The sequence below is a fragment of the Podarcis gaigeae genome (genome assembly GCF_964106915.1).
Source record: "Podarcis gaigeae genome assembly, chromosome: 10".
In the NCBI taxonomy this organism is placed as follows: Eukaryota; Metazoa; Chordata; class Lepidosauria; order Squamata; family Lacertidae; genus Podarcis; species Podarcis gaigeae.
Genome location: NC_139686.1, coordinates 11,099,107 through 11,123,784, shown reverse-complemented (window position 1 = coordinate 11,123,784; position 24,678 = coordinate 11,099,107). Strand labels below are relative to the sequence as shown.

The 24,678-nt window shown below is 45.6% G+C and overlaps 1 protein-coding gene across 50 annotated transcripts in view; it reads right to left on the bottom strand.

Moving 5' to 3' along the window:
- The window catches only part of CELF2 (CUGBP Elav-like family member 2), a 524,207-nt gene that overhangs the window by 255,906 nt on the left and 243,623 nt on the right, over nt 1–24,678 (bottom strand). For 4 of the 50 annotated variants that reach the window (XM_083700391.1, XM_083700426.1, XM_083700429.1 and 1 more), the window contains exon 1: nt 5,718–5,871. The exons of the other annotated variants lie outside the window; for them this stretch is intronic. In XM_083700391.1, coding sequence (XP_083556517.1) covers nt 5,718–5,725 — 8 coding nt within the window. In that variant the 5' untranslated portion in view covers nt 5,726–5,871. Of the gene's footprint in view, nt 1–5,717; nt 5,872–24,678 lie in introns of those variants that run through there. 50 annotated transcript variants of the gene reach the window in all.

The following is a 24,678-nucleotide window of genomic DNA, read 5'->3' as shown; positions in this document are numbered from 1 at the left end:
CACCAAGGATCATGCCGTTCTGGGCGGGTGCTAGGAGGCACATCCACACACACACTCTTGGTTGTTGATTAAACAGAATTAACCCTTGGGTTGCTAACTGAATGATCGCTGCTGCTTCACTTCCAACACTCTGCTTTTAGGCTGGCCACCCACCGGAAAAGGAATAATACACTAAGTAGACACTTAGCCTGCAGCAACGACGTCCTTCCCATATGCCCATCTGGGGAAAATACTGTGCGTGTGAAGCTCTGAAGCTCGGTTCAAATTCATGGTGCCCATTCAAAAAGAAAGAAAGGAGAGAAACCACCCATAAGAGCGCAAGGGCCCTGCTCCATCAAACCAAAGAGCCATCCAGTGCTGAGCTGCAAAACCAGTGGCCCTCCAGATGTCACTGGAGAGCCTCAGGTTACCCATCCTAACCAAAATGACCAGTGTTCAAGGATGATGGGAGTTGTAGTCCAACAACATCTGGGGACCCACAGGTTGAGAACCGCTGCTCTAGATGCTGTGTCTATTCTGCCCCAGCTTACCCCACCTCCATATTCTTCACTTCCTTTGTTCTTCCCATCCCACGCTGTCTTATAGCTCCATGGGTGGGGAACCTGAGATCTTCCAAATGTTGCTGATTTCCAGCTCCCACCACCCCTGACCATTAGTCATGCTGGCTGGGGAAGACAAGAGTAGGAATTCAGCAAAATCTGGAAGGCTGCAGGTCCCACCATCTGTGACTAGTATTTGCATGAGTTCCCATCTTGATTCTTCAAGGAAGCCAGTAGTTGAGGCCAATGATTTCCAGATGCTGTTGTGTCCAGCAACCGACAGTCACAGATATGCTTTCTTTGAACATGGAGGTTCCATCGTGGCTCTTAGCCAGAGTCTCCACCACGCCTGAAGAAGCCACAGAGAAGAATGGAAGTACAGTGGTACCTCGGGTTACAGACGCTTCAGGTTACAGACTCCGCTAACCCAGAAAGAGTACCTCGGGTTAAGAACTTTGTTTTAGGATGAGAACAGAAATCATGCTCCGGCGGTGTGGCGGCAGCAGGAGGCCCCATTAGCTAAAGTGGTGCTTCAGGTTAAGAACAGTTTCAGGTTAAGAACGGACTGCCGGAATGAATTAAGTACTTAACGCGAGGTACCACTATATAAGCAGACAGATTCATTTTTGGGAAGGGGAAGAAGAAGAAGAAGAAGAAGAAGAAGAAGAAGAAGAAGAAGAAGAAGAAGAAGAAGGAGAAGAAAATCCAGCGGATGCTGGAACTGCTGCAACACAAATCCTGGAGGGACCCGAAAGAGAGCAGGTGGCCAGGCGTGAGGCAGATGTTACTTGCGGATGGCCGGGAAAGGCTGACATTTGGGCTGGGTTGTCTCAAGAGGCTGCAGAGAAGTATTTGGGAGTGGGAGAAAAACAAAGCTCCGTTGTAAAGGAAAGAAGGGGGGGAAATCATTTCAGGGTGAAAGTGCTGACTGTTCCGACTTCCCTCCATCCTAGTACGGAGGAGAAAAATGCCGTTTGCAGCAGATGTTTCCACTTGGATTTGTAAGAGTTTCACCCAAGCTTTGGCCACATCACGAGCGAGATTGTGCAAGCTCAAACCACAGGGCCCTTTTCAGAGGAAGAAGCCCAAATGGGCGAGTGTGTGCATGGATGCAACAACAGGCCACGTGATTGGAAGACAGGATAAAACATCTTGATTGGCTAGCTCAATAACCTGCGTCAAGCGTCCCCAAATCAAACAGCTGAACCTGAGGACGTGGAGTGCAGTTCTCAGGACTGGATTCATGGCCCGGGACTTATGCTTTTTTGTGCATCATCCGGATTAGAAAGGATCTGCTGGATCAGAGTGAAAATTTGTCTAGGCCAGCTTCCTACAGTAGCCATCTCTGGGAAGCCCCCAAGCAGGGCATAAGCACAGTAGCCCGCTTCTATGCTGCCCTCAGCATATTCATATTCCACTTATTCGTTGCCCCCAAAAGAGGAAACACACCAACACACACAAAAGAGTAAAGATTTGCTTAAAATTTACACGTGCTAATTTATATGTACAGTGGTCCTTGTTTTGCACCCGGGATCTGTTCCAGAGCTGCGGTCGCTATCCGAAAAGGACGCAGGGCAAAGCGCCGCATCGGTGCATGCACATGGAGTGGTTTGTGCTTCTGCGCATGCGTGAAGTGCGATTTAGCTCTTCTGCGCATGTGGCAAACCTGGAAGTAACCCGTTCCGGTACTTCCGTGTTTGCAATGGACATTCGCCAGAATGGACACTAGATGAGGCGGACATTCGTGAAGGTATTACTGTACAGCTGGAAGTTTTTTAAAAAAATTACTATAAACTCAACACAGCTCTCTGTTGTGCGGAAGGCTGTGACAAGGTCTCTGTTCTGCTCACTGCTGATGTGTAACTTTAAGGCCATCCCTGCTCTCCTTTCCGATGGTTCTTATCTTTAAATTTGTTTTGAACAGCACTGGACTTCACATGGGATTCCTTCAAATAAAGAGAAGGTCCTCTGTGTGGAAAAGGGACACATGACCACCCTGATGAACCTGCTCCTGAATATGGAGGCTCTATTTAGTGATCAGGATTAATGCAATCTTTGCAAAAAAAAACACCCCAAACCCATCAAGATTCCAGATACCTTTCTAGCCCCAAATGACAGTGACCCGGGGACGTAAGACCAAAAAAAGGAAAGGAAAGGAAAAAAGAGATTTTGCAAGCCTTCTCTGCCTCTTATTGGGAGCAATAACCATGCAGCTATTCCAGGAAAAGTGTGCCACAGTTTTGAGATGGGTGTTTCACAAGTGTTCCTCCATTTTGCTAAACATGACGACTCATAACGAGATGTTATCTAGTTCTAACAAAAGGGGCAGTTTAAGGACCTTCCTCACCCAAACTGCATTGGGTGCTTCTATCAAGGGAAACAACCTCTCCCCTCTTAAAGGCACAAAGTCTTCTCAGTGACTTGAAACCCTTTGGTTTCAAATTTGGGCACCTTCAGGGTTTCAACCTTCCCATCTTCTTCCCAAACAGTGTGTGGCTCAGCAGGCAAGAGCGCCAGACTCTCAATCACAGGGTTGTGTGTTCGAGTCCCATGTTGGGCAAAACATCCCTGCACCGCAGGCGGTTGGACTAGATGACCCTCATGGTCCCTTCCAACTGGTTCTAAGGGGTGTGATGCATCCAGATTATGAATGAAACTGTGTGCATTTCAGAATGCACAGCTTGGGAGTGCTAGAAAGCTGACAGAGAAACAAACAAACCAGAAATCCCCATCGCTTTTTTTTAAAAGGCTGATAAAGCAACTCTCAGCAAAATCCTTCAGATTGTTCTGAGAAGCTGTGCCCACAAGGAAGTCAGTTACAGTAGCTAGATTAGCTCTTACAGAGTTAACACATGATTGGATGGGGGAGAAATTGTGCCAACCCCGTGCATTTGTGATCACCAAGCTTCTCATTTCTACTATCTTGCAAAAGTGACTCGAGTCCAGCTCTGGAGACCTAATAGTTTTCAGAGTTGTGGCGTTGGGTATTTCTAATCCACCCACCTTGAGTTTCATAAACTAGACGTATAGGTATGTTTCTGAGTTACTGTCAAAGAGGTGAAGGTGAGGCCGTCCTCCCTAAAGGGCCTTCTCAGTAGTGGCACTCAGCCTGTGGAACACCCTCCCATCAGATGTCAAGGAAATAAACAACTATCAGACTTTTAGAAGACATCTGAAGGCAGCCCTTTTTAGGGAAGCTTTTAATGTCTGATGTGTAATATTTTTAATGTCTGATTGTGCTTTAAATATTCTGTTGGGAGCTGCCCGGAGTGGCTGGGGAAACCCAGCCAGATGGGTGGGGTATAAATAATAAATTATTATTATTATTTTTACTACTACTAAAGAGCCAGAAGAAACTGCACAAAGCTGCACAAGAACTGTGAGTTCATCTGAGGCCACATCTGCACTGTGCACTTAGAGCACTATGCTGCCACTTTAAACAGCTGTGGCTTCCCCCAAGGAATCCTGGGAGCTGTAGTTTAATTGTACTAAGACCCCTCTTCCCCTCATTGAGCTACAATTCCCAGAGTAGTTTCACAATCAATGCCACTTAACAGGGAACTCTGGGAATTGTAGCTCAGGAAAAGGAACAGGGAGTCACCTAGCAACTCTAAGTACCGTTAATAAACTACAGCTCCCAGAATTCTTTGGGGGGAAGCCACTACTGTTTAAAGTTGGGCATCATAGTGCTTCAAATGTATGCTGCGAATATGACCCAAGCTTGCGTGGACAGAGTGGACCTTCATCCTGAAGTTCTGAGTTCAGATCCTCGACTCCAGCAGACACCAAGGAGATTGGATGCAGAGCTGACAAAAGCCAACCTCAAGGGCACCTATTTTAAAGTAATGTAGCCGCTGCAAATACTGTGAGGCAGGAGTGGACAGAGTTCAGGCTTGCAGGATATGCTTTAGTTTTTGCTAGATCCACCAACTTTTGCAGCCAGGTGCAAAATTCATACATATAGAATTAAACAGTTCTGAGACCAGGACATTTGAGTCCCAGAACTGAATGGTGCTTACAGACCTTCCTCACAAAAATCTACTCCTGGTTACTCAAGCTTTCTTCAGTTCAGAAGCATAATTTAGGGTGGCGGAGGCGGAAGGTTGTGTGGATTGTGCTGCTTCAATTGTTCAAGAACCAAGAGTCAGAAATCCTTGACTATCCACTGGAAATCTCCCGTAGATCCCAATCTACCCACTGAAGGCAAAGAGTTCTTTAACAACAACAACAACAGTTATTATTTAGAGCACATTGTCAACGTATATTTTCCACACAAACAACAAGACAGGTCCCTGCCCTCAGGAGCTTACAGGGAAGGAATCAGGAAGGAAGTGGAGAGAAAAAACAAAATGGCCACAGATCAATTTGGACCAGCAAGAAGGATTCCTTCCTGACTGAAAACATGGCGATCACCCAGATCCCAAGCAAAATCCTGAAATTTTCACAGTCAAAAAATGTTATTTGGGGAGGCAACACTAGGATATACAGAATCCCACCTGTGGTTTCTTCTCCCTCCTGTTAGCAAGGTCCAAGCAGGGCAGGGAGGGGGTCACTGTGTCCAGCACTGATAGGACACAGTTCCCCAAAGCCCCAGCCAGCAGGGCTGAAGATCAGAGAGGATGTGAATGATAGTCCAGAAACATCTGGAAGACTGCAGGTCCCCTCCTGCTCTGAATCTTATTTTTCCTGAAACAAGTGTTCTGAATACTTGGAAAACTTTCCTCACCCAAGGAGGACAAGTTAAAAGACACACACAGAGAGAAAGGTACAAGCCTCTACCAAACCACAAAGAGAGGCACTGTGGGGTTTTTTTTTGAAAAAGAAAGCAAAAGATGTCCAAGCAAGCTGTTCACCTGGGCTTTGTGTAGATAAAAACCCTCTTCTCTGTGGCTATTTCAAACTCTCCCTGTGGATTGTGTAAGGGCACAAGGCCTTTCCTGTTCAAGCGAACCCCTTGGTCTCCCTCGTACACAGCCCTGTTCCTTCGCTGTCCTCATTCCCTAACAATAGCCAAGTTTTCAAAAGGAACATTTTTAAATTTTATTTCTGCAAAGCGCCACCTGCCCTCGATTCCCCCCAGAAAGGTCATCCAGGCATCTTAACATCGTTCAGGTCCTACGGTTTAACCTTCTTTCAGGACAAAATAGAGGAAGAAAAAAACCATTTTAAAAAGAATACCTCAACATGGCTCCATGCAGATCTTCACCAGTTCCTGCTTCTCAACTGGTCGAGCAGTTTTTGCACCAGAGACCTCGAGCCTTCGCTCTGCAGCTTCCTTTGTGGTTTGGCAATATGCGAAGACATCCGTTCGCCAGAAAAACTTCCCCCACCCCTCCCTCTCTCTCTCTCTCTCTCTCTCACACACACACACACACACATTTCTGCACCAAGCAAAGGCCTTGGCGTTTCAGCACTCTAGAAACACTTTTAAGAGCAGAGGGGAACTATCTCATAGTTTATTAGAGAGACACGCAGCAACATTTCAATTAAAAAATATATCCATTTGCTACTCCAGAAGTGTTGGGTTGAGTTTATATCAACCACAATTAGATGAACACCATTTTTTATGGACGCGAAAGTCGATGGTCAATGCAAGATTTATTCTGTTCACAGACCACCAAGTTAAGTTGTGAGTGGATGAACAGTGGAGTGAGTAGTTTGTGTGTCTCTCTGTGTGTTTTTCAGCTAACAATATCAGAGAAACCCATGCTTAGGGTTGCCATATTTCAAAAAGTGAAAATCCAGACACAAAGGTTGTTGAGCAAGAAGTTTCTGAGCTATTTTTTAAAGGAAATTCACACACACAAAAAATGACACTTTCAACTTTGGGTTGCCCTACGCCTGAGTTTTCCAGGACGTTTTTACTGATTTTCAGAAATTCCAGATATGTCCGGGAAATTCCAGATGTATGACAGCCCTACCCATGTTCAAGTCCCTACTCAGCCATGAAGTTCACACTCTCAAGCCTAACCTACTTCACAGGTTTTCAGGGATGAGAGACATGTTAGATTTGGTTCACATTTAAAGGTAAGCATACAAAATTTGCACTTTCTGGAGCAAAACACAAAGGGTTATGCAGTGAAACTTCAAAATCCACTCTTCTCTGAATTTTGAAATGCAGTTCTCCAGCCAAGTACTGTGTACATATCCCAATGCATGCATTAGTGAAACAAGCACACAAAAAATGCATTGTATGAGGAATATACGCTTTGCCCTACTGTGAATATTAGGCAGAAATTTGACTGTGTATCGATTTGAAATTTCTGTAAACCAAATGTGTGGTGGATAATGTGCAGAAGTATAGTTTTCGTAAGTGAGAATCGGGAAGAGTGAGTTTGTGTGTGCTTAACCCTTTCCCTGCCTCTTCATTCTCATCTGAGAATCCCCTTTGGTTATTTTAAACCATTTTTTAAACCCCTACCCTCCAGTAGTTAAGAACCCAAGACTGAAAACAAGTCTGATCTGACATGGAAGCAGGGTTGGGGAGGGAATAGACTGGCCTTATTATTATTTTTTAACCAGGGAGAATTGATAGGTTAGAGAAGGGTTAAGCACCCGCCTCTAAGAGTTGCTGTACTTAAGGGGAAGGAATCTTACAGCTAGGAATTGAGGAGAAATTCAGCTTGGTTCACATTTTCTTTTTCCAGAAAAATAAGCAAGCCAAAACACAACCATCCTTCAAAATTTGCACTTCTCTGAATGTTGTGATGCAGTTCTCCAACAAAATAATGTTTACTAAAATGTGCTAAATATTGGAAACTGTGCCTAAAATGTATATATTAGAGAATGTAACATTTAAAAATGCATTATGGTAGAGAAAATTGCATACAAAAAAAACATAGCTTAGGAGAAATGCTCATGGGTTTTCATGAAGACTTGAAAAAACGGGGGAAACTGATGGAGAAATGTGGGGAACTAAATAAGACTTTGGGGGAAAAAGTTTATTATTTCCTTTCCTTTCTTAAGTTCAGTTTTCCATGTTTAGCCACCAATTTCTTTCTTTCTTTCTTTCTTTCTTTCTTTCTTTCTTTCTTTCTTTCTTTCTTTCTTTCTCTCTTCCTTCCTTCCTTCCTTCCTTCCTTCCTTCCTTCCTTCCTTCCTTTTTTCAAAAAGTTCTTATGAAAATTTGTTAGCACTTTCAAAAAACTAAAATTGACAGATCTCTCTGTCCCTAATTACTGAACACACTGAAAAAGACCAAAAGCTCCTCGTCTCATATTTTGTTGCTATTCATTTATTTTCCCTTTTCTTCTTCAGGAATGTAAATAGTAGAAGCTATACACTTCCTGCCTACAGATTCTTCTAAACAAGCGTCCCCTCTGCATTTACTCAGCAAACCCAGCAGTAGCTATGCACATTTGCTGAGATAACATGCAGTTGCATCCCTTTGGATCTGGGCTTTATTCCAGGGCAGATGGCATGGATATAATGAAGGCCTAAGTAGGGCTGACACCATGCAAGTTGGTGGCAGCACCATCCACTTAATTTTGCTGGTGATAGGTGGGCACAGCAGCAGCAACAGCAACAATGCTACCTGAGCCAGGAAGCACTCCTGCCTTGCTCAGACCCCACCTGGGGGTATTGTGTCCAGTTCTGGGTGGGCACCACAATTTAAGAAGGATGCTGACAAGCTGGAAGGTGTGCAGAGGAGGGCAACCAAGATGATCAAGGGTCTGGAAGCCATGCCTTATGAGGAACAGTTGAGGGAGCTGGCTACGCTTAGCCTGGAAAAGAAGAGACTGAGAGGAGATATGATAGCCATCTTCAAATATCCCAAGAGCTCTCACACGGAAGGTGGAGCAAACTTATTTTCTCCTGCTCTGGAGGGTAGGACTCAAACCAACGGCCCCAAGACAGGAGATTCTGACTCAACATGAGGAATAAAGCTATTTGAAAGTGAAACTGTCTCCCTTGGGAGGTTGTGGACTCTCCTTTCTTGGTGGTTTATTAGCAGAGGTTGGATGGCCATCTGTCATGGATGCTTTAGCTGAGATTCCTGCATTGCAGGGGGTTGGACTAGGGGTCCCTTCCAACGGTTCTATGATTCTATGAATCATGCATATCACTATATAAAAATGTGTGTGTGTGTTAATATTCTTATAAACTTATGCTGTTGAAATATGGTTCAGCACATATACAGTCAGACCTCGGCTTACAGCCACTTCAGGTTGCGGTTTTTTTGGGTTACGGACTGCCGAAACCTGGAAGTACTGGAACAGGTTACTTCCAGGTTTTGGCGGTCGCACATGCACAGAAGCACTGAATCGCAACCTGCGTGTGCACAGATGCACCACTGTGGGTTGCAAATGCTGCGGGTTGCGAACGTGCGTCCCGCACGGATCACGTTTGCAACCCGAGTGTCCACTGTAATATATAAGTTGGGCGAGGCTGGCATACCCTCCCAATAATAATATATCTGTGCCCATGTAAGGCATCAGAGCTTCCACTTGCACAGCATTACGTCTTTTATGCCACCACCTCACCTTTGACTCGATCTAGTCCCTTTCGCCACAGCTGACATCAGAAAACCATAACCATCAAGGACCTAATTGCTCATCTCGCCATCTACCTAAGTGCACCGTGCTAATGAAAGTTAAGCCTTCGAGGATTACAGGGAGAGCCAAAGTGACAAATTATTATGCCCATCTCATAAAAGAAATATTGCTGCAGAGAGAACGGAAAATGGTGTGCCGAAAGCCCCTCTTGGTAATGTGTAACATGCTCTAATTTTAGACGATTCCCCCAGTCACCAGAGAGTTTGCGGCATGTACAGCCAAGCCCGGCTCAATCAACTGACTCTCCCCCTCCCCTTCTCATCTCTATGGCTGCAGGTCATGTTATCTCATGAATGAACTGTTATGTAGGTCAGTCAGGAGCTGGCTCCTAATTGAATGTACGTTTCAGCATTGGCATTCATGCCCTAGATATCAACATTCTTGATAAAATGGGGAGAAAGAAGCAGCGTTCCTAAAGGGAGGGGGTTGGGGAGAGAACTGGGGGAGGGGGGCAGGCTGTGCTGCAGGGAAAGTAGAGGGGGGAGCTTGATTTATTGGGTCAATCTCAGAGTTGCTACATGTCCTGAAATTACTGGCATTGAGCGGGGTACAAATGCAGCATGCATTGGCCATGCATGCAAGTGAATCTGGAAACACAGGGCAGTGCCTTAAATGAACTCAGGACAATACGCCATCTAGCTTGGCGTTCTTGACGCCGATTGGTAGAAACTGTCCAATGTTTCAGGCAGGGAACGATCCAAGCCCCTAAGCTGGAGATGCCAGGGAGTGAACATGGAAGTAAATTCTCTATGCCTTAGCGCACTCAACGGAGCTGACTCTCTAGTAATCAGGTTTAGTAAGCTTGATTGATGCTATCTTCTGTTTTCAATAAGAGTTTTAGGCTATGCTATCAGAATGACAACACAGCCAGGGTCAGGAAAACACAAGCACAGAACATATGCAATGCACGAGTGCATAAAATATAAACATTGCAGTGTAGCATACAACAGTTGTGTAAAAAAAAAAGAACAACTCAATTTACAACTCCTGCAAATTTGATAATCTATATAGCACCCAAGCTGTGCTTGATGGTTAGGGGAACCACAGGCCCAGGAGATGAATGTTCCCCCCAATTCTCTTTCTGTCCCTTGGCCCGTTTCCCAGGCCACACCGCTCCTTGGTCCAGCTTTACTCCCCTAGTGCTTTTATCTGGCCAAAATATATCATCCAAGCCACTTCCTTGCCAGGATGGAACACAGACAGGCACAAAACTGGCATCCATGTTTGCAAGAGATGTCCTCCAGTGCCTAAGTCGAACTCTAGGCACATGAATGCCTGCCTGCCTGCCTGTAATGTGTCAATTTATTGAACTGATGAACTGATCACCATCTTAGATTTATAGGGCTGTGAACAAGCAACGGTGAGATACAAGATCGAATAACTATTGACAGGTAGGGAAATGTGGTCATGCTTATTTGGATAAGATTTTAGCTCATTGCTTTCAACAGGAGTATAGCTACAGTTTCTGTAATCTTCTTATTTGTACCCAGCAGAAGAGGGGAAACGCTATCTATCTGTCCACACACACACAAACACACACATACATCTGCCCAATATATTTAGAAACTGGATAGACCATGTGAGCTCATTCCATGAAATTACTTCAAAGTCTGGGCCTGGAACAGCAGCAGAGTGAAAGGCTGAGCTTCTGTCTCATTCTCTAGTTGCCTGAGTCACACTTGTATTTATATGATGTTACGGAGTCGAGCCTTTAGGGAGTGTTCCACATACAGTTTGCAAAACGCTTAACTAGCCATTTGTTGATTTAATGTCACAGTCACAAGGCAGATGCGAAAGAGACAACTGCTTTTGCATTCAGTGCCAGCAGAAATGGGAGTTACAGTACCAAATGGTTCGGATGAAGCATATTCATGCAAGACAGGCTTATCGAAAGGATTTTCACCCACAGCTTTCCAAACAGGCCCTCCAATATCAGAGGCAGCGTACCTCTGATTTCTGGATGCCTACGCTCTCTTCTCCCTCTTGGAGTACTTAAGTCCTGCTTGCAAGCTTCTTATAGCCATCTGTTATGGACTGGCTGGATGCAGAGGAGTGGGGTGAGAGGCACCAGCTGGGGAACCACCAAGTGACCCCTAGGGAAAGAAGGCTCACAGCTCATAAGATGACTTGGCTGGTAGCCAGATTCTGTGCCCAGATTTGTAGGCACAGATCATCCTCCAGAAGAAAATAGCTTACTAGGGAAATGCTGAATTTGCCCTTTGGAGTGCCTCAGGGTCAATTTTTGTTATGGTAGCCCAAATCTCAATTGTACGGGTGTATGTATATATCTCAATTTTAACTCATGAGCTATTGCTGCAATCTGCTCCGATTGCATATTTTATCTTTATGAATGCTGTTTTTATTGTGTTATGGTATGTGAGCTGGTCTTTGACCGTAATTATCTATCTAAGGCTCAGAGCCAGGAGATTGGTGGTAGGATGACAATATGTGGTCAGAGGGAGAGGACTGGATGGAGAAGGTATCAGAAGCTGAAGAGGCAACAGGGTTTAGTGAGCAGGAAGAGTCTGTGGCAGAGAGCAGCCCAGAACCAGAGGCAGAAGAGGAGGCTGGAGAGGAAGAGGACCAAGAGACAGCAATGAGTCAGGCTGCTCAGGAAGCCAGGCTGTCTCTCCCTCCTGCAGCGACCATCTCCTCTCTCTTCTGGTCTCCCAGAACCCAAAGAGATATGAAGAGGGCCAAGCAAATACAGGCAAGACAAAGGGGCCTCAGCTTGCTTGGGAATGAACCAGGGGAAGGAGGAGATTTAAGAGAACTGTGGACCTTCAGCCCTTGCAACTGCCTCGTTGGGGCAGGAGTTCCTGCGCTCCATAGGCCTGGCCTCCTGAGCTGCTTGTTTCTTTAAATAAAGAGCTCACTACACTGACACCGGGTGCGAGTCACTGCCGGCCTGTTCCTGGCTCCTGCCCCGATACCATCTGGTTGGCCACAGCGAGAAAAAGAGGCTGGACTATATGGGCCTATGGCCTGACTCAGAAAGGCTCTACTTATGTTCCCAATGTATGAACAGCAGAGGGAAAGTAGTGCTGGTTTTGTTACAGAGTGGTTCCCATGCATCCTCACTCCCACCCTGCATATGTGCAGTTTTTCCAGTGTTTGGAAAACGAAGTGCCTGTATCTACATGTATAGTTTAGAAAAACACACTTGAGCCACATGATAGCTATACACCTAGGATTAAATTGGAGCTCTTTGACTGGCATGTGTGTGCATGTGCTGTGTGTGTGTGCACGCGATTGTGCTGTTGTCAAGATCTACTCCAGAGGGAAGCAAATGCATTGTGAATTAAATTACCTGCAATCCACAAGGAGCAAGCCCCATAACTACTGCCAGGTTTACTTTACAAGCTAAGATTTTCAGTTTCTTGAGGCAGTCAGATTTCATCTGCTACTGGATACACACACACACACACACACACACACACACACACACACAAACACTCCCTCCCTTTGCTAGGCCTTTTCTACTGGCTGGCAGAGTGCATACTAAGCTCTAAGCTAACCTTAAATTAGTTAGGATAATAGACATTCAAAGAAGAAACTGGCACAGGAAGCTAAAATGTCTCTCGCCATAGGAAACAGAGACTCCTTGCATCAGATAAGAAGGAAGCCTGGGCCAACAGAGAGTTGACTCTTTAGGCAACCTTACAAGAAGAGGTGGTGGTCCAAGACCATAAAATCTGCAGTGGGAGGATCAAAAGAAAGACTGGATGCCTGTGCAGGGAGAGGGAGGAGACCAGAAGACCCCTGGAGAAGGGCTGAAGTGGCAGTAGCTACCAGCTGGAAGCTGCCTTACACCAAGTCAGACTATTGGTCCACCTACTTCAGTATTGTCTACACTAACTGACAGCAGCTCTCTCGGGTTTCAGACAGGGGTCTCACCCAGTCCCACCTGGAGATGCTGGGAATTGAACCCGGGACGTTTGCATGCAAAGCAGTTACCAAATCCTTCTTCATGTCTTCCCCCCCAATTCCTCTCTGTGCTATGCTGTGTCATGATATGACATTGCGTAAAGCAGCTGTGAAGGTGGATGTGATACCTATGTCAGATGCTACTGAGATGGAGGTTGTTGTGGCCACTGGCACTGCTGGAGAACAGAAGCATTGGCCAAATAGGCAAAGAGTAGATGTGGCCACCTCATGAGAAGAGAAGACTCCCTGGAAAAGACCCTGATGTTGGGAAAGATGGAGGGCACAAGGAGAAGGGGACAACAGAGGATGAGATGGTTGGACAGTGTTCTCAAAGCTACCAGCATGAGTTTGACCAAACTGCGGGAGGCAGTGGAAGACAGGAGTGCCTGGCGTGCTCTGGTCCATGGGGTCATGAAGAGTCAAACACGACTAAACAACAACAAGAAGAAGATGTAGCCCTCCTTTTGTCCTAAAATCATGCAAAGTTCAACCGATATCTTTCAGTAGCTCTAAGTTCTACCGGCACCTAATGATCATGCAAAGAAAAAAGTCATCTTTGGCTTGTGGAGGTCACACCTTTCGTTTCATCTGACAGAGCTTCCAGCTAGGACAGTGATGAACAACAACAACAACAACAACAAAAACAATTTATTATTTATACCCCGCCCATGTGGCCGAGTTTCCCCAGCAACTCTGGGAGGCTCCCAACAGAATCAAAAGCAGAATAAACCATCAAACATTAAAAACTTCCCTAAACAGGGCTCCCTTCAGATGCCTTCTAAAAGTCAGATAGTTGTTTATTTCCTTGACATCTGATGGGAGGGAATTCAACAGGGCGGGTGCCACTACCTAGAAGGCCCTCTGCCTTCTCGGAAGTAGTTATAGAGAGCACTGCATTCAGGCAAGCAAGTGACCTTTTGTAGACTTACTTGGAAAACTAATACCCATTTCTGTGTGTGCAAGATTTCTCTGTTGCAAACCGTTGCATAAGCTGTCACCCTCCCTCTCCCTCAAGTCTCCTGACTTTCACTCTGACACTTCCCATTGCTCCGTGGAGGGGAAGTGAACATACGAAATCATACGTGGTGGTGGAGGGGAGGAAGATCTGCATGACCCTTGGCAGGTGTAAGGGAATGGAACCTGCATAAAACCCCATTTTTAACCAACAAAGTACAAAGGAGCTCCATGGCTTTCTTCCTCTCCCCACCTGCCCGTCGATTCCATCCCACCCACCTCAAATCACTTGGCAGGATTCGAGGAATTAAAACCACCAAAGAGAAAACATCTTGCCCAGGGGCAAGCTTTCCTACGTAGCCCTGCATCTCTTTTTGCATTTTCATCTCCGAGTGCGTCTGCAAGACAGCCGTTATCTTGAAGTGTGCAGCAACATGCCTGTCGCTGCTGTGGCAGGAGCTTCCCTCTTTAAGTCAGCTCTGAGTCTCTTTTTCAAGGCTTTAAAAATCCACACCGCACAGGAAAAGGGGGGGGGTGTGCGGGTGGCAGAGAGGGAGAGAAAGCAATCGCATAGGAAATTTGGTGTGTGTGTGTGTCACTCAATGCCCCTCCTACTTAAAAACCATGCAGCTTCAAAAGACTCCCTCACTTAGCTGAAAGATTCACTGCTTGTGCCGGAAGCTGAGGCCGGCCTCTTTCCTCCTCTGGCGTGCATTCACAGCTCTCGTCTTATTCATTTTTAAAAAATGAACACTTTGCAGCATTATTGCTGCCTGATTCCTGGGAGGACTGAGGCATCTGCACTCGTTGCTTAATTAAGAATCTGTGCTCATGAGAGGAGGGCAAGTGGGCTTAATTCTCCGGCACTGGCAAAGTGGGTTCAATCGCTAGACAGACCAGGGCAGTCAAGGCCCCAGAGAGGCCGTGGCACCTGGAAGCCAAATTGCAATGACCTTAGAGAAAGAAAAACACACAAAGACAGGGGCCCAGCCCAACCCAACCTAAGAGCAAAGCTGAGGCAACGTCATTGCACTCTGTGGATGTTCTGCGACTCGAAAAAGCTTTCAGAGGGGGGCTATTAACTTTCCAGGGAAATATATGTACAAAAATAGCCGTTATTGCCGAATAAATTACAGAGAAAGGGGGCCAATTTGCAGGAAACGGAACATTAATGTATTTTTAATGGCTGAGCTACGGGTACAGTGGCATTCAGTGTTTTAATTCGAGTACATTAGCAATGCTTGTATACATTAGGCACTAATGCTATAATGTCAAATGTTGTTGCAGAACTAAAATAAGGGGGTACGTTCACGTAAGCACTTATTTCTTTATTTTTAAAGAGAAGCACAAGGAATCCCCTCGTGCCCAAACCATTTGGGACGATCTTCTGCTCTTATTCTCCTTCACATATCCCCAAAAAAGCACAGAAAGGAAGACGTTGTAAGGATTTTGTTTAATATCAGTGTTCACCTATTATTATTATTATTATTAAAATGGACTTTTAAAATTAATTGTGTTTTCTCTTTCTCTACAAACAAAATCTTCCCAGCAGAAGGCAGCCCTATCCATGCCACACTATCCAAAGTGCCAAGGTAAAGGTAAAGGGACCCCTGACCATTAGGTCCAATCATGGCTGACTCTGGGGTTATGGCGCTCATCTTGCTATATTCGCCAAGGGAGCCGGCATACAGCTTCCGGGTCATGTGACCAGCATGACTAATCCGCTTCTGGCGAACCAGAGCAGTGCACGGAAACGCCGTTTACCTTCCCGCTGGACTGTTACCTATTTATCTACTTGCACTTTGATGAGCTTTCCAACTGCTAGGTTGGCAGGAGCAGGGACCGAGCAACGTGAGCTCACCCCGTCACGGGGATTTGAACCGCCAACGTTCTGATCGGCAAGTCCTAGGCTCTGTGGTTTAACCCACAGTGCACCCGTGTCCCATAAATGCCAAGGTAACATCCACCAAACGTTGCAACAGCCAATAGGCTCAAACATTAGCATGGGGAAATGAGACAGTGGTGGGAAAGCAGCAGGAGGAAAATTGTTCTCCAAAGAACAGCTTTCGAACATGTGATCCCATTCTGCTTGCCAAAAACAGAAGGCGCTTTCCAGCACAAGAAAACTGAAGCCAATCAAGATAACCAGTTCTGGAACAGCCCTATTAAGAGATATTTTAACATACAGTACATTTGACGACTGATTTACAAATCCACAAGTTATTCAAGGGCTACGAAGGTATTATTAGAAACTGAATGAGGGCATAACAGTTTCAAGGACTTTAGATTCTTCAATGAGATGCAGGATTAAGCCTGATCTCAAAGTCCCGTTTCCCACCCTGCAACAACAGCTCAGTCTCTTTGGCCTGGGATAAGCCAGCTTTTTACCAGGCCGCAAAACTTGCTTCCCTTCCTTATCCCTCCTCTCCCCATTATAATGCTTACTGAAATAAAAGAGAAATATTACAGTAGGTAATAGCTTGGCTGCACTTCAGGGCACCCATAAAGCAATGGTATCTGTCAGCCAGAGATTATGTTGAGAGTTAGAGTCCAAAGGCCGTGGAATCGTTTGCAGAGTTGTTTCCAACATGGCATGTATCCATAACCCCACCCACTCAAATAAGACCTTTCCACATTTGACCCACAGGATTCCCACTCTTTGTGCCCTACGGACTTCACTAACCCCACACTTTTAGTTAGGTTGCTGCGTTTCAGTTCATAGGCATGCCTACTGATGTTTTGTAACTAAACAGTACCAAAATCTAACGCTTATTCATAAACATGCTTTCCAGATCACCTTGGCCTGGCTTGAAGACCTGGTTGCATCTTCCACCTTGTTTCTAGCAAATGGAAGATAATAGTCTCTTTGCTTTGAACCACAGAAACACTGCTTAAGACAGAAGGGTAAGCCTTGTGCCTTGCTGTGTGTTGTTTTGGGTGCAAAGGAGGTTTCCCTCCCTTCCTCCCTCCACGTCACTTCTGCTCCTCCCTGCTTGCTAACCCCCTCACAGTCTTGCTCCTTGACTGCTCCAGAAAACAAACAAACAAAGACAAAAACCGAAAATGTTATGTTTTTATATATGTTGGAAGCAGCCCAGAGTGGCCGGGGCAACCCAGACACATGGCTGGGGTATTACTATTACAGTGGAACCTCGGGTTACATACGCTTCAGGTTACATACGCTTCAGGTTACAGACTCGGCTAACCCAGAAATAGTACCTTGGGTTAAGAACTTTGCTTCAGGATGAGAACAGAAATAGCGCAGCAGCGGGAGGCCCCATTAGCTAAAGTGGTGCTTCAGGTTAAGAACAGTTTCAGGTTAAGAACGGACCTCCGGAACAAATTAAGTACGTAACCAGAGGTACCACTGTATTCTGTTGGAAGCCGCCCAGAGTGGCTGGGGAAACCCAGCCAGATGGGCAGGGTATAAATAAATAATAAATTAAAAATTAAAAATAGGATATCCCTTTTCAATAATGTTGGAGGGTTTGGCAAACCAATAACTGAGCTCACAACAGCACAAGCGTCTTTTCTCCTAGCTCCTGGATCATTCCTGAAAACCCTACTGCTATTTACCCCCTTCACTTTCCTATTTACCTCCCTAAGAATTGGTTCACAGCTACAATACCTGTACTACGCAAGTGCCAAAGCTTCTTCCTCTGCTGTAGCAGAGGCACCCTCAGCCAGGCCACTTCCTTCCTCTTACTTCTCTGTGAAGCCACCTAGGGCTTTTATTAGCATGTGGCTGCTCTCGGATAGGTGCTGTTTCCTAAGCTCTGTGGGGCAGGTTCAGCTGTAACCAGCTTAAATCCTCCTTAAAGATCTGTCTGAGTGTCCGCGGGTGCGGGGGGAGTGGGGTGTTTGGAGAATAAAAATGACAAGATCAGTTCGCAGCCTCTTGAAGCTGAAAGTGGAGGCCTGCTGCTTGCTCCTTTTCAACCTCACTGATCAGTTTACCTCAATTTACTGCCTCAAAGCCAGCTGTGAAGAGAGAAGCCCTGGAAGGTGACTCTCTCTATCCTGCATGGGAGTTAATCCATCTCCAGCGTACCAAGTGCCTGGAAACTGGCGCTTGGGTTATTGGTTTTTGTATTTAAGGATGACAAGGCACAGAATTAGGAAAAAACACACTCAAGCAGCCTCTGAGTTACAGTGGAACAGAAGGAGCTGGGCCGCTCCTGACTGTGCTTCAGTCTATAGATATCTGTTTGTCTTTTCCCACTGTGGTGTCCACCACATGGAATGCTCTCCCTATTGAAATTAGGTGGGCACCCAAGTTGCTGTGTTTCTACTGTCAACCACAACCCTATCTGTAAGAGGAACTGTAAAGATAAAGGACCCCTGGACAGTTAAGTCCAGTCAAAGGCGACTCTGGGGTTGCGGCGCTTATTTTGCTGGCCAAGGGAGCAGCGTTTGTCCACAGACAGCTTTCTGGGTCATGTGGCCAGCATGACCAAACTGCTTCTGGTGCAACGGGACACTGTGACAGAAACCAGCACACATGAAAATGCCGTTTACCTTCCCGCAACTGCGGTACCTATTTATCTACTTGCACTGGCATGCTTTCGAACTGCTAGGTTGGCAGGAGCTGGGACAGAGCAACAGGAGCTCACCCCGTCGTGGGGATTCGAACCACCAATCTCCTGATCAGCAAGTCCAAGAGGCTCAGTGGTTTAGATCACAGTGCCACCGGTGTCCCAGGGGAACTGTAGGGGGAACTACAGTACCCAAGGTTCCTTTAGGGAAGCCATGTGCTTCCAATGTAAGGTATGGATGTGACTGAAGTTTTTGCATTGGAGGGAAACATTTTTTTCCTCTGCTTTCCAGAAAGTGAATATCAAGCTAAGTACAAAACATTCTGGAAAAACATATTCCTTAAAGGCTGATCTGCTTCTCTTTTGGCTGAGGTTGATCAAGGCCTCTTGATTTCTCTAAGCAATCTATAATTACCCTTCACTGTCAACACACCAGCTTCAACTTAAAATTATATAATGTTTTATAATTTCTGGGTGTGTATGTGTGTGTGAACACCTCTCTCTCTGCCTTTAAATGACCTCTCTTAAAACTTATGATTGCATCTAGGATTTTTAATGATTTAAAAAAGAGAAGAAAATATGCATAGCTGTCAACTTTTCCCTTTTCTTGCCAGGAATCCTATTTGGAATAAGGGAATTTCCCTTTTAAAAAGGGAAACGTTGACAGCTATGAATATAAGAATGGCGTGATTGCAGTAGGAAGAATTGAGGTATAAACATTTTGTTTTGTATTGTTCAGGCAAGCCTAACCAGAATATGTAAAAGTTGACAAACATTTTAAAACGTAATTTTATTTTATAATGTGTACGTGGGGGTTAGGCATTTTGGATGGGCATGAGTTGGATTATTTTACTGTCAGCACTGATGGTGGAGAGCATTTCCTGCAGACCCTGGAATCATTGCTCTCCCAAGCATGAAATCTGTTCAGCCTCCCTCTTGCCATTTTATCCTGACAACAATCCCGTGAGGTAGGTTGGGCTGAGAGTGAGTGACTGGCCCAAGGTCACTCAGTGATTTTCATGGCTGAGTGGGGATTTGAACTCTGGTCTCCTGAGTCTCAGTCTGACACTCTAACCACCACACCACACTGGCTCTCACTTAATACAGTACTAAGCACTGCATTAATTCACAGTGCCACATAATAACTACCTGACACAACATTCCGCCTAAGTTCTGCAAAGTTCAAAACCAAGCTTTTATTTATTTATTTCAGGCATGTCCAACTGGTAGATCACGGGGTTTCCTGGTAGATCCTGATTGACCTCTGGCCCCTCAGTAATCTCCTTACAAAAAAGAAAAAAACCCCACCAACTTGGCTTACTAAAAAAAGCTCCACAACTTGGGGTAGATCACTGCCAGTCTTTTTACGACAGTGGGTAGATCACTGCCAGTTTTTTTATACTGTGAGCAGATCACAGTCTATTGGGAGTTGGACGTCCCTGATTAATCTGCACCAAACAATTGGTATACATGATGCTTTCCTCGGCAAAGTAGACAAGGCTCTGCTCCAACGAATTTATAATCTAAAAGAGACAGTGGGGCAAGAGAAAGGAAAAAGGTTATCTGAAGCAAACATTCAGCTCTGTGTGTGTGAGTTACCCGCAACCAAATCTCTCACCAGCAACCTCTTCTAGCAACCACATTATTTTCCAGAACCTTAAAGCCCTCTTGGAGCGATGGCAAGACAGATTGCCATCACTCTGACTTGGCTTCAGAACAGTGTGATGTCTTAGCATTATTCAGTAGCAAATCAGAGTGCAGACAATGCTGCTTGAGCTCACCTTAAGGAACTTCTGTGTGACTGCACGCGTACACACAAAAGAGTGGGGACAGGAGCCATTAGCTGCTCAGAGTGCAACAGGTAAGTTTCTGATTTCTGCCCACTTTGCCACTCCCAAATTTGCCACCTGCAAATGGGGGTTGTAAAAATGAGGGGCCAGCTCAGCTCAGCCTAAACACATTTAAAAGCTTATTTCCAGTTGCAAAAGAGGATTAAGATGACAAGAACACTGAGTTAAAGAAAGAAATGAGGAGGAACGTAAGAAGTTGCTTTGATCCATCTACAGTGACTGGCAGTAGCTGTCCAAGGTCTCAGACCAAGGACATTCCAAGCTGTATCCAGAGATGTCGGGGACAGAGCCTGATATGAACCTGGGGCCTTCTGTATACACAGCAGATGTTCTGCCATTGATCTATGATCCCTTCCCTGAAGCAACCCATGTTTTACTGACTCAGACCATTGGTCTACATAGCTCATTGTTGTTTACAGTGACTAGTGGCAGCAGGAGTTCTCCTGGATTTCAGATAAGGCCCCATCCCAACCTGCAGATGCCTTCTGTCTGCTCAGATGCAGTCCTTGGAAAAGGTGGGTTCTGAGAAGCGATGCTCGCAGCTCCTTAAGACTGTTGCTCCAACTCCCCCACCCCCTGTCCCATTTGTTCTGTGTTTTGTGCTGGAGTGAGAGAGCAAATCCACACATCACCTCCTGTAAACACACTTGGCAGTGTTTCTGTTCAGTTAATGGTACTTCCTGTGTAAAGGTCACTGCACACGCAGCGTATCGAAGCCGTAATGGCTCAATTTAACATCCTGAGTACTGAAGTGAAACTATTCTCTCCTTCTCCGAAACGACTCTGTCAGCTGTTTCTCCCCACTGCAAGCAGCCTGTCCTGTGGCTCAGGGATGCTGGCCCAGGGTATGTATTATGAACGGATGACAAAACCAAAACCACGGGGCTTGCAGGTTGACAGGGAATTTGTAGGTGCACACCCCTACAAACCTTTCAACCTGAATCAAGGGTTCTCCTTATGTTAGGTATAGGGAAGCCTTTTCAGCCTGAGGACTGCATTCAGTTCCAGGTACCAATGTGCCTGTAGTGGCCGGAACCACAAGCAACAGTGAGCGGGCAAATTGAGGCAAACTTTTACCTTTGAACAGCAGGCAGGTTTCCACACAGACACCTCTCTATCCTCCTTACAAGCAAGGAAAGTGGGTGCAAAGGAAGGGTGTTTGGCCTGAGCATTGTCCAGAGGACCAAATAAAGAGGCTTGGATGCTGAATTCGGCCCCCAGGCCTGATGCTCCCCATTTCTGGCTTATCTCTGGAATATTTTTTTGTGGCTATACATTGTAATATTGCCCTATGATCCTCAGATGAAGGGCAGTATTAGAAATTTAATAATAACAGTACTGTCATTATTGGCAGGCCATACGAACGCTGTGGAATGAATATATTTGGTAGCCTGGCTTTCTACTTTCAACCAGCCAACAGACAATGACCTTCTGCCTCTTGCCCTCTAGGGTTCAGCTCAAGCTCCCACTTCCAGCTTTAGCAGCTGAATTTTGAGGTCCTTTGCTCTGGATTTGGCTCTAGCCAGCCACGGCTGCTGCCTGACCTCCCGGGGAAACCCTTCTCTGGAAATCTCCCCCCACCTGCTGCTAATTACCGCAGTGCAAACTCAAAGCAGGCCCTATCAAACTGCCGAGAAGCCTCAGTCGAAAACAAGGTCTATTATCCCTACAATCGGAAATATCCCACGGACAAGAGAACTGCAAAGCTTCAACATCCAGCCACTTAAGACGAGCAGTGCTCAATAAGAGGTAATACTCAAGAGTCCAAAATCCCGCTTCTTGAGAAAACTAAGGGAATGACATTTAATCCCTGGTGCGTGAGCTTCTGGTCTAATGAAGGGGAAAGGGAGAACCTCCAGTGTGTCTGACGAAAGGACATTTTGTACCGCATTACGGAGAGAAAAAACTGTGGTGAAGTTAACAGGCTGTGTCCTTTCGCTGCCAGTAGCAAAGGGTAATGCGGTTACACCCAAAGTTCTCCCCCCAAAAGTTTGTGCAATTGGGAAAAAAAACGGGGGCTTCTTTTGCTTACATATTTTTCTTGGTTGTCACAGCCAGCTAGGAAAAAGTTACCTCATTCTGAGCACAGTCTGGAATGGATGCGAACGGCTATTCGAGATCTATGGCAAGTCTTGCTGGACTCCAAGTCCTATCAACGCTTTGCAAGCATGGCCAATAGTCAGGGACAATGGTAACTGTGGCCCAACAACATTCAGAGGGCCACAGGCTACCTACCCTTGTCCTACATCACATGCTATAAACCTTTAAACGTGGGTGCTGTGCACTTGCTTGTCAATGACGGGAACATGTGCTGAGCGATAATAATAAATAATAATAAATTTTATTTATACCCCGCCCTCCCCAGCCAAGACCAGGCTCAGGGCAGCTAACACCAGATATAAAAACAATTGATTAAAATACAACTTTAAAACAAGATTAAAATACAACATTAAAATTCAGCCTCATTTCAGTAGAAACTCAAAACAAAAACTTTTGGGGGATGAAAACGTCAAATCTTCACCAAGGCCAACTATCCGGACTGGTCCTACGTGGGCCAAAAAAAAGCCAGGGAAGTCCCCAAATAGGAGTTCCATCACAGAAGGAGAAAAGAAACAGGAAGAGGGGGAGGGGGATCAAATTGATTCCAAGCCAAAGGCCAGGCGGAACAACTCTGTCTTACAGGCCCTGCGGAAAGAAATCAGATCCTGCAGGGCCCTGGTCTCATGAGGCAGAGCGTTCCACCAGGCCAGAGCCAGTGTTGAAAAGGCCCTGGCTCTGGTTGGGCTAATCTGACTTCCTTAGGGCCCGGGACCTCTAGAGTATTACTATTTATGGACCTTAAGGTCCTCTGTGGGGCATAACAGGAGAAGCGGACCCGTAGGTACGAGGGTCCTAGGTCGTGATGTGGCTGAAGTCATGAAACAGCATTTGACACATGGATTGCATTCTCTCAGATGCTATCATTTACAGTTACAGATCTTTAGATGAATTTTCATGGAGGAGAGGGCCATTGATGGCTACTAGCCATGAAGGCTATAGTCTCCCCCTATAGTTGGATGAAGCAATGCTTCTGAATGTCAGTTGCTGGAAACCACGGGAAGGGAGAAAGCTCTTGAATTCGGTTCCTGCTTCCTAGTCCCCCACAGGTAACAGAACAGGACGCTAGGCTAGATGGATTGGCTGGATCCAGGAAGCTCCTCTTACCTTCTTACACTTCTGGAATCCATTGTTTATACTGTACTATGTTTACTGATTTATGACATTTTTATTGTAGGCTTCCTCCAAGGAGCAGAGTAAAGCATATACACCCCTATTTTATCCTCACAGTGATCCTAATGATTGGGCTATGTTAAGAGAGGGAATAACTGGTCCAAGAGCACACAAGGAACTTTGTGACTGGACCTCTCCAGTCTGACATACTAAGCCCTATAGTCAATTAGGAATTAAGCAAGTTTGTGGTGGTGTTGTAGTCTCCCCCTGAAGGATCAGGTACATAATCTGGACGTGCTCTTGAATTCATATTTGTCATTTGAAAGCCACAAGGCACTGGTGTCTACAAGTGTCTATTTCCAACTCTGTCGTGGACCAAGATCGGCTTGTCATAGTTGTAGGTTCCTTTGAGTTGCCTTTGGCAAAAGGATGCAGCCACTAAACTCAAACACCATCATCAACAACAATATTGCAGACCATGGATACCTCCTGTATAGACTACTGTAACATGCTCTACCTTGGGCTGCCCTTGAAGACAAGCTCTCCCCTCCTATTCTATGCACAGAAGCCAACTGTACTGGCATTAAAAACAACAACAACAATGGCAAAAGGGCAGCATTGTCCATGGCACCTGAGGGCAGCAGGCTAGCTAGGGTGAAAGGCAGATGGTGTGGCACAAACTGCTCTGTTTGCTTCCATGCTCCTCAGCACCTGCCACCTGAGGTTGATGTTTCACATTGCCTAATGGTAGAACTTGCACTGTAATTTATATACTACAAGAAAGAAAGAAAGAAAGAAAGAAAGAAAGAAAGAAAGAAAGAAAGAAAGAAAAGGAGGGAGGGAGGGAGGGAGGGAGGAACCACTTCAAAGCAATTCACCCAAAATATGTGATACACTGCCTTTTGATGCATAACCAGCAAGGAAAAAATGGTGAGGCAGGCAAGAACATCTCATCCTGGTCAAGAACCGAATTAATACAAATACAAATATTTACAGTGGTACCTCGGGTTACATACGCTTCAGGTTACATACGCTTCAGGTTACGCACTTTGCTAACCCAGAAATAGTGCTTCAGGTTAAGAACTTTGCTTCAGGATAAGAACAGAAA